The sequence below is a fragment of the Chlamydotis macqueenii genome, chromosome 5 (assembly GCF_036417535.1).
Source record: "Chlamydotis macqueenii isolate bChlMac1 chromosome 5, bChlMac1.mat, whole genome shotgun sequence".
Lineage (NCBI taxonomy): Eukaryota > Metazoa > Chordata > Aves > Otidiformes > Otididae > Chlamydotis > Chlamydotis macqueenii.
In genome coordinates this window covers 5,566,138-5,581,557 of record NC_141560.1, presented here as the reverse complement: position 1 = coordinate 5,581,557, position 15,420 = coordinate 5,566,138, and the positions used below count along the sequence as shown (strand labels likewise).

The 15,420-nt window shown below is 47.4% G+C and overlaps 1 protein-coding gene and 1 long non-coding RNA gene across 5 annotated transcripts in view; one reads left to right on the top strand and one right to left on the bottom strand.

Moving 5' to 3' along the window:
- LOC147600436 (uncharacterized) overlaps nucleotides 1-15,420 on the top strand; it is a 759,986-nt gene that overhangs the window by 445,024 nt on the left and 299,542 nt on the right. The gene's annotated exons all lie outside the window — the stretch shown is intronic.
- On the bottom strand, nucleotides 372-15,168 carry DACT1 (dishevelled binding antagonist of beta catenin 1). 4 transcript variants are annotated; one of them, XM_086749279.1, is made up of 4 exons: nucleotides 14,764-15,168; nucleotides 12,491-12,623; nucleotides 10,723-10,878; nucleotides 372-8,319 (listed from the first exon to the last, which is right to left on the bottom strand). In XM_086749279.1, the coding sequence occupies exons 1-4, from the start codon at nucleotides 15,097-15,099 to the stop codon at nucleotides 6,464-6,466; spliced, it is 2,481 nt and encodes an 826-aa protein (XP_086605405.1). In that variant the 5' UTR covers nucleotides 15,100-15,168; the 3' UTR covers nucleotides 372-6,463. The 4 variants fall into 4 exon arrangements, with proteins under 4 accessions (XP_086605405.1, XP_086605408.1, XP_086605406.1 ...); XM_086749282.1 differs by having other exon boundaries at nucleotides 372-8,205; XM_086749280.1 differs by having other exon boundaries at nucleotides 10,816-10,878.

Genomic DNA, 15,420 nt, shown 5'->3' with positions numbered 1-15,420 from the left:
TGCATGAGCACTTCAGAGATTAAGATTGATTAGGTCCTTCTCCTCCCTGTATCTCATGCTTCTCCTCCTCCTCATGAAAATCTCATTTCTGAAGACACGAGGCTCACAGAGTGCAAGGAAAACACAGGGAACATATTTTTCAACAGGTTGCATGTTTTCCAGCTTCCTGCCCTTGATCACAGAAGAGTTGAACTTTTTTTTTGGGGGGAAACACTTCATTTGCTTACAAAACCATTACATCATGAGGTCAGAGTCCAAGTCATATAGATTTTCCTTCAGTATTGTCATGAAAATCTTAGTTCCCAGGACTTTCAACTCCAACTCCTTTAAAAAGAACAAAAGCCAGATTTTCAGAGCTTGGCTCAGTGAAATCAAGTTATTAATGTTAATATACTTTATTGATCTTAAAGGAATACAGCATGGAAACAAAGGCCATTAACTGAGAGAGAGGCTCTGTTTACATTAACAAGTCATTCAGCACAGAAGGAGCAGATCCAAACTGAGGTCCCCACAAGTACAATATATGCAGTGCAAGTGTTGACTTCAGCCTAGATTTAGTCTGGTCCTCAAGGTCATTTGGACCAAATTTGTCCACAATTTTTGGACTGGAAGCTATTCTAGGGAGCCATCACTGGTTCCGACCCCCTGTCCCTGTCTGGGTAGAAGCACATTTGCTGTGCCCCTGGAGTGGACCATCTGGTTAGCGTTCCGAAGACATCTCGTTAGCGTGCACCAAAACTGCTCTGCTGACCAAAGCAACACACAAGCAAGTGGAGACTACCATGGGATTCGCTTCCAGACTGTCAAACAAAAGCACAAATGTAGACACAGTCAGAGGGAGAGAAAAAACTCTCCAAGGACAGCGAAGTCCCAAGGTAGGGTGCAGTAGATGCCTAGCACTCTGAGATGGTTCGTTTGGTTTGGAGGTCATCAACTTTTCTTACAGAAGAAACTGTAGGAGGTAAAATTGCTGGCAACAGTGACTCCCATGGTACCCTAGCATATGGACTATGTCCATAACAGTGTTTACATCACGGGGGGATGATGTTCAGCATAACAGGGGACTCAGCCACACACTGCCCATATGAAAGGGTGGATGAGATTATTCTGTCATAGGACAAGAGTGACCAGAAACACATGTCCATAGTTTGAATAAATGCATGCCACCATCAGCCAAGCATGCAACATGAATGTCTTTGCAAAGCAACACAAAACTCTTCTTCAGCAGCAGCTGGGAGGACAAAAGACTAATAAAGAGTGAGGAAATTCAGTTGCATAGAGAACTCCCATCCGCTACATCAACATCACAAAAATGGTCTGCTGGGTCAGCGCGACGGTGCGTCTCCTCCAGCTAACAATGCTTCAACCGTGGCAGGAAAAGACAGTCTTTAGGGGGAGTACACTAGCCTGGCCACTATTTGCAGTCCATTCACCTCTCACCTCACACTCCTCCTAGCACCCACAGCCATTGACTGAGCATGGTAGAGCACACATCCTTCCCGACCTTCTCTAACCATCTAACCACTTTGAACTTGCTGATGTTGTATCTGCTCTGCTGTTTCCTGTGGCAGCAAATTACTTGCTCGGTAAAAAAAGCACTTTCTATTATCCCTTTTAAATGGATCTCCTACTTGTTTCCATATCTCTCATTTTGGGATTTTTTTTAAACCCCAGAGCATTTCTCACCACAGTGCTCCACCTATAACGTTTAGTCAGAGAAAGAAACATCATGCCATGCAAGGAGCCTCAGCACAATGCCTTGCAAGTTCACAGAAACTCAGGAGAAAAGCAAGTTTGAAAGACAGACCTGAGATTTATTAATCGTCTCCATGGGTTTGCAGCCTCTGTATCCTCTCTGCATTGTGCACAGCACACCGCAAAGAGCTGAGAATGGTTCAGTTTTTTTGTACCAGCAGCTTAGTTGTCCCGTTATGGTTGGCTACTCCAAAGATACAAACTAGATGCTGAAGTTAGCTATTAAAGACATCTTTAGCTGTTTCTGCTTCCTCAAAAGGTTCATGTCCTCGTTCCCTCCTGTGAGAAAAATCACATGTGAAGGAGAACCATGCCTGATGTGGTGTCATCTGCCAAGTGGTGATCACAGTTAATAAAAGCCTTTGCCACCCTTTGTGGCAGAAAGGGATGCAGGTCCCTCAGAGATGGCTTTGCCGGCCACCACCTAAGGAGCACCTGACCTTTCTCAGAGCCAAAAAACAGACAGATTTGGGATTAGTGAAGGCACAGGACTCTGTTGTGGGGAATCTGTTGTAAGTCCTTATCCAGGATGAACCCCAAGACAGAAGAAAACTAGAAAACTTGTAAGGGATGGACAGATTCCTTCTGAAGCCCCAGGACAGGGAAAGTTGCAGAGTTGGGACCTACAGGCTCTCTTGCAAGCAAGGGTTATGCTATGGAAGGCCAAAACAGACACAGGGTACGGAAGCTTATCATTTGTCCCATTAAAGCTCTTGCAGGACTTGGCCAGATGGTTAAAGCACCTCAGCAACTGGCAGTGTTGACAGTGGCCTTGGTCATTCAGAGAGTACTGGCAGAAATAAGGCAGAGTCCCTCAGATGACTCTGTTCAGCCCAGTCCAACTTACTGACCTAGGCATTAGACTGAAATGTCTCCTCTTTCAGCCTCTCCTGGAAATACCGATGAATCAGGATCCAACCACTCCATTTACAAGGCTCTCCATTGCCACCTTCCTTCAGACGCAGCTGTCCGAATCATAGAATCATAGAATCATAGAATGTTTTGGGTTGGAAGGGACCTTCAGAGGTCATCTAGTCCAACCCCCCTGCAAGGAGCAGGGACATCTCCAACCAGATCAGGTTGCTCAGAGCCTCATCCAACCTGGCCTTGAATGTTTCCATCCTCACACCACATCAAATTTCTCACAGTAAGTGTGATATCCGCAACAGGGGCCCCGCACAGTTGGGACATCCAGGCACAACGCCAGGGCCTTTCTGACCCCGCACACACCAGACACAGCCCGCTTCGCGATCCGCCGACCCGCAGCCGGCGGCTGGGGCTAGGGAGCAGAAGACAGACCCAAAAAGCCTGCAGGAAGGCAGAGAGCCCACGGAACCTCTTGTTCTTTGTGTTAAGCATATGCTTACGTACTTTCCCGCGCTCAGTTATATACGGAGCACAGGGGTAGCTAATACCAAACCTCCCCACCACAACCTGCCCTCACCTTGAAATAGGCTCCAGTGCAATGGAGAGAAATGTTCCTGCTTCACACTTCCAAAAGCTGCTATAAACATTGGGGATAATTAAAACGCAAACATTATGAAAAACAGGCTGGCAAGGACTCAAGGCTGTGGAACTGGAAAGCCAGGTAGCTTAAAGAAGTGCCAGATATATAACTGGTCTCCAAGACCAACAGATGTTTTTCAACCTAACGTTGCAAAAAAAAACTTACTTAGACGTGTTTTCTAAATCAGAACCAGAGAAGACAATGTGTGTTGTGTATTGAGACCATATCAAGTACTTTTCCAGCACTATAAGATCTTCTATTAAAAAAAAAGGCGGGTGGAGATATAGAGAGAAAAAAACTAGGCCTGTTTCAATGATTCTGGATGCTTACTTAAATTGTGTAAGAAAAGGAAAATTCCTTCCCCAAACTGAAAAGACTCAGATGCAATTAAGATGGAGATAGCATCAGCCCATTTCCCCATCTGGTATTAAGCTATTCAGCAAGAGTACTGCAGAATACTGTGGTTGCAGCTGATACAGTCTTAGCGATATTTAGGTGGTTATTTTCTTTTTTATTCACTCAATTATCTAAAAAGACACTATTCAGCAGCTCACTTTTGAAAACCAGCCTCCCTCACCTGGTACGAGACAGTCTGCTACAGCACTGCAATTAAAAACTCATCATCCCAAAGCCGCTGGTCGGTTTGTCTTCCCACCAGCAGCTCCTTTACAGCCAGAGAGACAGAGTGCATGTCTGAAGATCCTCTCTGCTACTCTGCTACACCTCTGAGGAGATTTACAGGGATTTGCAAGTGTTTTTCTCACTCAAAGAGAGATTATGTGGCATGATTAAAAGATATTCTAGGAAAGAAACTACTAGCTTTGACAAGGTTCTTGACATTGCCTTTGTTTGATAGAACACCCATCAGTTATTAACAGGAATGCATTAAACTACACCTTAGTAACACCATGTTTGAGAACAAACATGACCTCTCTCATCTGCAGTGGCACAAATTGTCCAGTACTTTCTGGATAAATTATTCTATATCAATACAATTTTTATACACACACACACGGATATATATATACACACACACAAGCTGCCCTTCCATGTGTAAAGCAACGGGAGAGTTACAACCAGATAGGGTGAGTTACAGCTTTTCCTGTATCATGGAAGTGCACTGAATCCAAAACCTTGCAACCACACTGCAAGACCCCTTACAGAAATTGACATTCCTCTATTTTAAAAAAGAAAAAAAAATGAGACAGACATTTTATAGGTAGAGATTTACTACACTGCAGATTAAAAAATAAATCTGCCACTTAGAAAAGGTGTTACCACTGTCTCAGAAGCTGCACCCAGAGGCATTTAATTCTGGGTGAATCTTTCCTTCCTCCATTTGCAATGCAAGGAAACCTGAGGAAGAAAACTGCTCTGCCTTTTAGGTGGGTGGCAGCAGAAAGGAGACATAGGAACGACAGATCTTGCTCAGCAGAGCTTGCTATGGAATGGACAGGTGCACACACATCCTCGAAATCCATACCAGTCACAGCATCCATGCCAGCTGTACATCCACCGCTTCACGGACACCAGAGCAGAAGATGAACCTGCAGAAACCAGCTCATCCTCTGGGCCTGCTCCATCAGACAAGCATGCACCACAAAACTCCAGCCTTCCCACTGGGCAGCTTCAAAGCTGTTGCTGCAAAGGGAAGTGGTGCTGCCTACGGTCAGCTCCTTTCTCCTTTGCTGGCAGACACTCACCTCTGGTCCTACAGGAAGAAAGAGACTGAGACAGACCAGTGAGTGACACAACTGTCACTTCTCTCCATAACCTGGTCAGGGTTGTGATGCAGTCAGGTACCACACTGAAAGAGCGCCAGGGACAGCAAGTCCATGTCCTCCTCCATCCAGCCCAGCTCCCAGAGCACATAGCTTTTGGGGATTCATTTACTGGACATTTCAGAGGAACACCTGTTGCGTTACACTGATCTATTTGGTTACAGAAACCAACCATCTGCCCCTGTGTTGTACCAACCAAAGTCTGCAGGCACCCTGACAGCGAGGAGGATTAATATTACATTTCCATCTGTTCCGCAACATGAGCTCCCATAAGCAACAACCTGAAGGTGCCTCTGAGCTCCTAAATCCCACCTTGCCCTTAAAAAAAATGCAAGTTATGGCAAGAACAAGAGGAGCCATGACAATCCACTTCCCTCAAAGCACAAGTCACATCCACAGCAACATTTAAAACTTGCTCCGTTTCCCTCATGGCTGAATGCAGGGAACATTAACAGGTCACATCAAAGAGACACCTAAGGTGTGACCGTGACAATATAAAACCATTCACTGGGTCTGCACCAATGTAACAAACTTTTAAAAAGTATTAAAACAGACTGTTTATTACAGCATATGATGTGTTATATTAATTTACACAATGATACATATATAAAAACAGCCATTGATGATGTACAGTAAATTGGACATCAACAGGAATATTAAAACTACTGATACTCATGCACATGACATGCATATGTTTTTTCTTTTTTTTCTTTTCCAAAAGCAGTTTTACACAATATACTGAAGTTACTAAGCCTGGGTCAGCTGCTCCAACAGTTTATTCTGAACACCGCTGCCATCCGCAGCGGGACTCCCCGGAGACTGGAGCAGAGCGCACTCCAGAGAAGGAGACTTAACCTTGAAGACAGGTTCAACAGGAGCCCTTTCCTGGTGGGGGAAGGCTGGGGGAGGACAGGAGTGAGTTTCAAGAAGAGAATCAATAAGAAAAGGAAGAAAAAAACACGCCAGACTGCCAGGAGGAAGAAGTTCAAGATGTGGCAACAGGAGTAGCAGAAAGGGACAAGCAAAAACATGAAGACCACCCACACTCCCTCCCCCTTACCCCCTAAAAACTTATAACTTTAAGCTGTCGATATCCTCTATAAGACCCAGAACCGGAAAAACTAGGCAAAGAAGATCCATTTCCAGAAACATCAGCCTTTTTCCAAAGCCTTCTGATACGATGCACTGGAGGCTGTTCACCACTGAAACGGCAGTGTTATGATTTTTTTTTTTTAAACGAGTATAATGGTCTTTTATTTCCACGTAAAAGGCACTAGTATCCACCCAAGTTCTGAAGACAAGTGACATAATTTACCTTAAGTTTTAAATATTCGTATTAAAAAAAAATCTGTGGAAATATGTACACAAAAGCACCTTGCTTCTGAAAGCAGAAGCAGATACATTCCACCAAGTCACCTCACTAGACGGTTGTCATGAGCTTCAGGGAGCCCGACCGAAAGCGGAGGATTTTCTTCTTGAGGTTATGGGAGGCTTTGATTTTGACAAAGGCCTTCGCCGCATTTTCATGCAGCTCCGGCGCCGTGACCGTTTGGATGGGGAGCGTCTGGACAAACTGAGACCAAATAAGGCCCCCGCTCTCATCAGAGTCGCTGGTGGTTGTGCTCTCCCCTACAAACTCCACCTCACTCAGGCTTGACTCGCTGTCCCCAAAGCAGTTCGTCGTGTAGTTGCTTTGCTCGTCCTCGCTCGTGTCCACCACGGTGGAGTGGAACAAGGACTCGCACTCCGCCGAGTACTCCGAGTCGCTGGCCACGTAGGCATAGGGGCTGACGTAGGGCAGGGGGACTTGCGAGTAGACTCCCACACCTTCCCGCCGATTCCTCCTCGCCCTCCGCAGGGCCTCCTCGTAGGAAATCTCTGCCGATGACTTCCACCGGCGGTAGTCGGCCCGCTTGTGTTTAGGCTTGGCCACCACAACCTCTCGGCCATGCCCATGGGATCGGATGGCGGATTTGTGCAGGCTGGCCTGCCGACTCTGGAGGCCCGACTCCGGCTGCAAGCCGCTGCCTCTCTTCCCCCGTGAGGAGGGCTTTTTAAGTTTCTTATTTGTATCCAACTCATCAGGAAAGCGGCACTTCTTGCCGACCGGCTTGCTTTTCTCCCTCAAGGTCTGTGAACCGTTTTCCAGCCCATTGGCAAGGTGGGGCCTGTGTTTCAGAGCCGAGCTTTTCAAAATCTTGACGTTTCGGGTGCCTTTGTGAAGCTTCACACTTTGCTGCTGGGCCGGTATGTACTGGGCATTCACCAGCAACCCATCATCCAGGCTCTGGGAGGAAGAGCCCTCGCTTTTGAAATCCAGCGCAGGCCTCTCCTCGATGGCAGGCGACGAGGAACGAGCCGCCTGCAAGCTGCTCTTCAGCAGGATCTTTTTGGGAGGCTGGCTGACCCTGTTCTCAGACTGCAGCACCACAGGCTTCCCCGGGCTCTCTTTGGGAGAGGTGGCAAAGAGCTGGCCGTTCTCCTTGGGGATGTCCCCTGCCGCGGCCACTGCGTTGCGGTTGAGCTCCGGAGGCACCGGTTTGGTGCCCCGCGGCAAGTGCTTGCTCTGAAGTTCGTTCGCCGTGCCAGGTGGGAAAGCCGTTGGCAAAGGTGCCTTCCTACTCTCCAGCTGCTCGCCAGCCGGCTCCCTTGGCCTCTGCTTTAACGGAGAGGGTGCTGCATGGTCCAGAGCGGTGTTCCCACCAGAAGGCAAGGATGCCTGCTTGGCGTTCTTCAGGTTCACAATGTTGCCGTGAGCCACCACCCCAGAAGGTTGCCTGACGCACATGCTTCCATGCCTCAAGATCCCTTTGGTGGGATCAGCGTTGAGGCTCGTCCTCGGTTTGTTAGTCCTTACCGCATGAGTCTTTTTCTGAACCAGGCTTAAGATGTAACCATCTATCCTCTTGCTGGTGGAAGGGCATGGCGCTGGCCAGGAGCTTTGTGGGAGAAAGGCGTTGGATTTTCCTGAGTCCGTTTCAGATCCGGCGCAAACACCACTAATATCGCAGCCAAGCCTCTCCTCTTCTTGCTGGGGGTTTTCAGTCACGGGGAGAAGAAACATGGGACTCTGCACAGCTACCGCATGGAGTGGGCTGGGGTACCGGTAGACGTCGTTCCCATTTTTAGACACCAGATCGCACTGGTACTTTGGATGTACATCTGCAACGACATCGAGGGAATTTGAGTGCGGTGTGGACAAAGAGCGACAGACAGAGCCTGCGGTCTGGTCCTCATGCTGGCCTTCCTTATTATAGTCCATCCAGCCTATGAGATCTGAAAGGCATTTTAGAAGAGTTTAGAGCCTGCCAGGGACAGTTCTGCTATGTTTTCCACGTGCCATCAAGGACTCCGGTCCCATCTACACATAGGATGCAATGTTTATACAACAGCAGCGCTGTTCAAACAGTAGAAACCTCGCAACCAGGGATGCCATTTAAGCAACATAAAAGCAGCACTATTCTTCCGTGGGTCTCTTTGTAACTGCATCTCTGTAGGATTTGCCCCAGTATGACTGCATGGTTAAAAAAATAAAAATCACAGCCCTAATGAGGATGTTTACTTTGGTTTCAAACCTGTGTCTAGATTGCTAAGAGCTTCCTATTTCACTTCCACCCAGAATTCTGTAAGTGTCTCTTATGTTTGTACGTTACACACTCACCTGTAAAACTCTCTGCAGGCCTCAGCACATATGAATTTTATGTTTTACTTTGCTAATTCCAAAGGGAAACAAACAAAATATAGACAAGAGGCCAATTAATTGTTTTTAGCTTATTGACCAATTTCAGTTCCAGATTTTTTCAAGGATATCTTGAGTCCAAAAAAAAATCGAGATTTAATGCTATTGTTGTTATTAGTATCGTTACTACTATTATTATCATCAGAATTACTTTATAATTATAGTAATGCTAATACTAATACTAACAGATGCTCCTTTTGAGCAATAAAGGGTTCAAGTATGGGAAACAGGCTCATCTTTCCACACACGTACAAGGAGTGCAGGTCAATCCAGCTGACATCCTAGCCTTGGCTCTGCAAAGAGAGTTCTGCAAGAGAAATCCAGTGCGTTTCAAGACGCATGAGTCAGATTTAATGGCTAAGGCACTTCCTTAGGAGGTAAGCGACCTTAGGAGCAGGTTTTCAATCCAAGCACCTATGATTATTATTTTCTTAAGCTTATGATTGCCCTTTTCTTCTTGGGTAGGGGTACAATCTAAATGTAGGGGTACAATCTAAATGATCCTTCCAGATCACTGTCAGTCCTGTTTTCTACCCTTGGGCTAGAAACTTCTGCCAGGGTACTCAAATGTGAATGCTCAGTGCTCATCACTTATCTAAGGCTTCTTTCAAAAGAGGTCTCACAGATGTTAATTAAATTAGCTGACAGAAATTATGTTCCTGTGTGAGCAGAAGAGGAAGAATAGGGAAGTTAGGAGCAGGAACTTCCTCCAGATCACCTCACAGTTTTCCCACATTTCCTAAATTCAATATCTGAGTCAGGAAATGTTGCCAAAAAGACATGTTTGGAGCATGCCAGCTTGTGAAATTTCAGCTCTAAAAGTGAGACGGTGTAATTAATCGGAGTTTTAGGTTTTCATGATGCATACAGGAAAAAAAACAGCAATGCAACTTGCTGGAAATCCTTGTGTTTGTTTTTCTTTTTATGTACGGCTGATGAAGATCACATATATCTTCCAATAAGGAGCATTAAATTACCTCAAGCTGCTCAAAGGATAACTTACAGGACTTCTCAGCATGTCAGAATGAATGTATCCCAGGCTGTATTTTCCCACTTCGGAGTCAGAAGAATGTGAATTGCAGAGGGGTTGGACGTGACTTTTAAAGGTCCCTTCCAACCCAAACTATTCTGTGATTCTATTAATTATTTTGTCCTTGATTCAAAACAAATCACTACAAGTTAAAGAGCAGAATATAAATTAGAAATACTATTGGAAGTATCCTCCACAACCCAGAACATATGTCCGCGACCAATAATGTTTGATCAAGAAAGTCCTACTGAAGCATCCTTTCTGGACAACAGACAGAGGAGGCCTTCCGCAAATTAAAGCTTGCATCTTCAGTTTAGTGTCAAAGGAAATTCAGCAACTCTCTGCCAAAGAGACAAAATACTTTCTCCCTGTTCATGATATCTGTACTACATAAATGCAGGACACACCTCAGCATGGTCACCTGGGGGTTGGGGAACCTCAGAACTGACAAAATGACTGCTACAAGCAGACGGATGGGCACCCTGACCTCCTAAAACCTGTAGCTAGCTCCTCACTCTGTCACTTTAATGAGGACATGGCTGTTGAGGTATCTTTCATTACCACTATTTAGTACAAAAGCTTTTCTAAAGGAAACCATGAGAAATCAGGCAACTAATGTGTTTATGTGTGTAGGTACCACTGCCCTCTACTGGGTAGAGCAGCCATCATATTTTCACATGTTATTTTCATGTGTTTAGAGTGACATATTCACATGTAAGGCTGGACTAGTGGAGGGCAAACGGTCCTGCCTCATGACCCATGGACGTGATAGGCACTGGAATCTTTTCAGAGCATAATACGTCAAATGAAAGGAAGAAGGGTTAAGCCAACCCAGATACTCCTGAGGCAGTATTTCCAAAGCCAAAGCCACCTCCTGGAGTACGATGTATTCGACCTGCTTTTACTATACCTGCAGATTTAGGGCGTCCATCTGAGATATTCAGTGTTGCCTCCAAAGGGCTGCAAAAGCAAGTGCTAGAATGGCAACTGGATAAACACTCACTGAAGACAGAGTTAGATGAATTGGAGAGCGATCCAGAAGCTCCATCACTCAGCTCATAAAACCCTATAAAAATAAGAGTTTGGATTTATGTTAGTTACGTCTACACAAAGTTACCACTTGTGTCCCTAGAAAGGCAGTCAAGCTCCTGTTTATGTTGGCTTACTCTATTGCAATTACTTATGGGATTGCATTCAGTCACCCAAAAAAACAGCGCACGATTTAGGAATATCCTTATTGCTATGAAGGATTCCATTTAAAAGTAAAGCACTTAAAAGTAAAAAAGCAGAATTTTAGTTAGCATATGAAATTTAGAACTTTTTTTTTAACCTTTACAGAGGCTAGGGTTTTAACTTTTACTGGGGTTTTCAGATTTTAGCAAGAAGGACACAGGCTGTGTTTGACAGCATGTTATACTTCCTAGACAGACTCTCCAGCTATTACTTGACTACAAAATTTTGTACCAAGCATTGGGCCTAATACTATCCATTATTTCCTCAAAGTTCTGGGGAGAAATGCAATATTTGTGGATGACACGAAAGAAGAAAAATGGTAAATAATATGCAGGCACAGAAAATTTAATTTCCTGGTAAATTGGGACGACTGAAGGAAAATATGGCATACCATAATCAAAATTTAAATTTTTCATTTAGGAATAAGGAATGCAGGGCACGTCTCCAGAATGGAGATGCATCCTGAACAATAATCCTGAAAAGGACTTAGTCAGCGTGGAAAAGCAGCTCAATCAAGCTTAATGATACGCCAAAAAAAAAAGCTAATGAGATTGTTGGATGTACAAAGAGACTAATGAATAGCAGTAGGGAAATTACTTCAGCAGTCTATACAGCGCTGGTAAGAAAGACGTTGGAACGGTATGCCTAGTCCTTGACTCCAGCACACTTAAAACAAAGCTAAAAAATTGGAAAGGGGCCATAAAGCTATTTAAGAGCTTGGAAAAATGCCTTAAAACAAATGACTTAACGAACTTGACCTGTTTAGCTCATCAAAAAAAGGCAGGAATTATATCGCATAGCACCTCCAAGAGGAGAAAAAGCTGGGTACTAGAAAAGATCTTAGTCTAAAGGAGAAAAGCATATAAAAAAAAATCAGTGCTGAAGCAAGTCAAATTCAGATTAGAAACTAGCAACGGTTTTAACAATTGCAAGTTGGTGGATTCTCCACTTTTTAGCCTCTTCAGAACAAGTCTAGATGCCTCTAGGAAAGGTTCCCTCCAGTTAACTGCCCCTTACTGGCTTCAACACAGAATGGGATGAAATTCAATATATGTGGGATCAAACTGTTTGATTCAATGTTCCCTTCTGGCTGTAAGATCAATTTTGGCATCTTCCTCCTGCTGGTGGTGCTTCCTTTCACCATTTTTCTGCAGCCTCCTTCCTAATGTGCAGGAGGATTAGAACTTTTTGAAGTAATTTGTGAGTGGCCTTGAGAAAAAAAAAAAAAGCCCCAAACACTAAAAATCTAATTAAGCTTGAAATTATCTTCTGAATATGTTGTCTACAAACAGCAACCTTTCCAGGGGTAGGTGAACTTTGCTAGTAGGCCTTAATTATCAGCATGCGAGTGTCCTATAGACATTTACTGTTACAGTACTGAAACCTACAGCTAGTTTAATTCCAGGTACCAAGGGAGGCTCCATTTTGCTGAATACTGGCCTCACCTGAACTTGGACGACTGTCTGTCTCAAGGTGTTCATCGGTGGTTTTTTCCACGTCCAGGCGGAGATCGCTTATTTGCTTATCGAGCTCTTGTAACTGATTCAGTAGGCCGGCGTCCCTCCTCCTCAAGCAGTTCTGGAAAACAAGAAGACAAATATCATCAGCGGAGCAGACATCAAGGGGCTCCAAAGACAAGTAGCCTTCTCCACCTGAGCATCCTGGAAATACCTTGCCAATACTCTTATATAAAAAAAAAAAAAAAAAAAAAACTGGACAAAGCCCTGAGATGCTCTGGATAAATGCTCAACTGAAGAACTATGCAGGCACTTTATCCCAGCCTCTTCCAGCCAGTTCTACACAAGGAGCTCCACAATTTAGGAAAACTGACACACTATGTTGGCAAAGCACTCCTTTGCAGGACCACAGCTGTGACCAACAAAGCTGTAGTGTACGGTAGGGTCAAACCAGACCCGGGCACATGAAACGGGCCGCTTTGGCGAAAGGACGGCTTTGCCGGTGTAATAGGGGACGTTCACTGCCACAGCGATGTTAGTCAAAGATCACATCTGTTCACACAATGGGCCGAAACAGCTCTGCCAACAAGTGCCTGTAGTGTGGGAACCGCCTTGTTCTGCTGCACGTTGGGAGCTTATAGCCTACCATACAGACAGCAAGATTCCCAGGGCTGGGATCACGGCCCTTTTATTAGTTTTGCAGTGCAGCAGGAAGGAAGAGTAATTCTGCCTCTTCTCCCATTATAACTGTGTAAAGTTGCTGTGATATTGAATTTTAAGGCTGTTTATGAAGGTAATTCAATGGCATAAAACAAGCAATAAGAAATTATTTTGTAAGGCACTCATTAACCCACAGTCAACGTAATCAGTTTCCCCGGGTGTATTATAATGTTGCTTGGCCATTATCTGTTCAGCTTCATAAAACTGTTCTGGCTTTGGAGGGGGAGGTAGGAGGAAGGTTCCTCTCTCCTTTTTTTTTTTTCCTCCCAAGTGCATCATTTGATCGGTGCCCAGCGGTGCTCTGATACGCTCATCACCCAGAGTTTTGATGCTCATAACTGGACTAGTTCTCAAGCCATTAAATCCAGGACAACCTTTCCCCTGAGGTGGCCTGGTCCTGGGGCAAAGGGAAGCAAACGCTAATAGCATTAGCGAGGCTGTTTGAGGATGCGCTAGTGTGTAAGGTCATCCTCAGGAGAATCAAAGGGGCGATCCCCACATCTTCTCCCACATTTCTGATGGGAGCCGGAGGTTGGCTGAAAGACAGGCTGGCGGAGGTGATGGGTTCAAGCAGGAACTCACTGCGGCACCTATTGTCACCGGTGTCCCCCCCCTCCCCCAGCCAGCACCATCACCTGGTTCCAATCTGCAATGTCAAGTGCACAAATTAAAGCACTACAACAAATCCTCAGGGTTTTGGGGTTTGATTTTTTTTTTTTGAGTAATGACTCCTTGGTCCTTCACTACAGCTCTTTGGCAGCCAGCCCCTTCTCAGCAGCAAAACCATTTATTTTTATCTTTTAAAGAAGGAAATAATCTGAAATTAACTAAACCAAAAGGCTAATAAGAAAAAAAAAAAAATGAGGGAGGGAAGGGGGAGGGTGGGGAAAAGAAGAAATCAGGCAAATAAATCACGCAGTCCAACTTCTCCCTGGGTGAAAGCAAACGCTGAGCCGCGCACAAAGGCCGCCCGGCACAGCTGTACGCTATTTTCATTGAAAAATGATCTGCCGCCTCACGCCGCCCTCCATCTCTTCCCCCACCCGCTACAAAGCCCGTCCTTCGACAAAAGCATCCCTTCTTGCGAGGGGCCCGATCCCGGCCGTGCCGCAGCATTCCCTCACCTCCCGTCGGGGATGCGGACCCGGGAGCTCGGCTCCTGACTTCCATTCAAGGGCAACGGCAGCGCTTCCCTCGCCTTGAATGGAAGTGGGACGGCCGGCCCGGCTCCGGATAACGACGGGGAAAAAGCCGGTCGCCACTCGATTTCTCACGGTTTCGCCCAAACCCACGGCGGACCGTGTCCATGCGTCCCCCCCCACCCTGGGCAGCCGCTGCTCCCCGCCGCCTCACCTGCGCGCCGGCGGTGACAGCGGCGTGGGCACGCAGCCCTCGGGGGCCGTCCCCAGCCCTCCTTTTCCGCGGGGAGACACCCGTGGGTCCGCCGGCCCGCGTCCCCCCGGTGACACCGTCCCGCATCTCCCCGTGACGCGCCGTCCCGCACCCCCGGGTGACACCGTCCCGCACCCCCCCCCGCTCACCAGCTGTCTCCGGAGGAGCAGGATGTTCTCCTCCAGGATCTTCTCCTCCAAGCTCCGCGGCGGCGGCCCCTCTCCCGGCGCTTCCCCCCGGCCGCCCTGAGCCCCGGGCACGGCTCCCGCCGGCCGCCGCAGCAAAAGGCTTTTCACCAGCAGCTCCTGCCGTTGCCTCAGGTATTCCAGCTCGCCCAGCCCGGCTAGCGTGGCTTCTAGCCGTTCCCGGGTGCGTTGCCGTTCCGCCTCCGCTTCTCCCTTCTCCCGCCAGCGCGGATCGCCTCCCCCCGCCGGCCCCGCTCCCGGCCCCGCCGCCGAGGCGGCTGCCGCGGGGCTCGGCTTCATGGCAGGGGAGGGGGCGGCCGCTGCCGCCGCCGCCGCCAGGCCCTGCCCGCGGGGGGGGCCAAGCGCCGCCGAGCCCCGCGCTGCCGCCGCCGCCGCCGGTGCCGATCGCGAATGGACCGCGGGGCGCCCGGCTCCCTCCCCGGCTGCCGCCGCCCCGCGCCCGCCCACCGCCGGCCCTGCCCTCCCCTCCCCTCCGCTCCCCTCCCTCCCCGCCCGGCGGCGGCTCCACGCCCGCGGTCGCTTTCCTCCTCCTCCTTCTCTTCCTCCTCCTCCCCGCACCCTCCATCGCGCCCCCCCCCCCCCCACACTGGGCTTGACGGG

Coding starts and splice junctions, on each gene's coding strand:
- DACT1 (XM_086749279.1), bottom strand. CDS start 15,099: ATGAAGCCGAGCCCCGCGGCAGCCGCCTCGGCGGCGGGGCCGGGAGCG. Junction 12,624..14,763: donor TGCTCCTCCGGAGACAGCTG/GTGAGCGGGGGG, acceptor CTTGTTTTCCAG/AACTGCTTGAGGAGGAGGGA. Junction 8,320..10,722: donor TGGACGCCCTAAATCTGCAG/GTATAGTAAAAG, acceptor AATGCCTTTCAG/ATCTCATAGGCTGGATGGAC.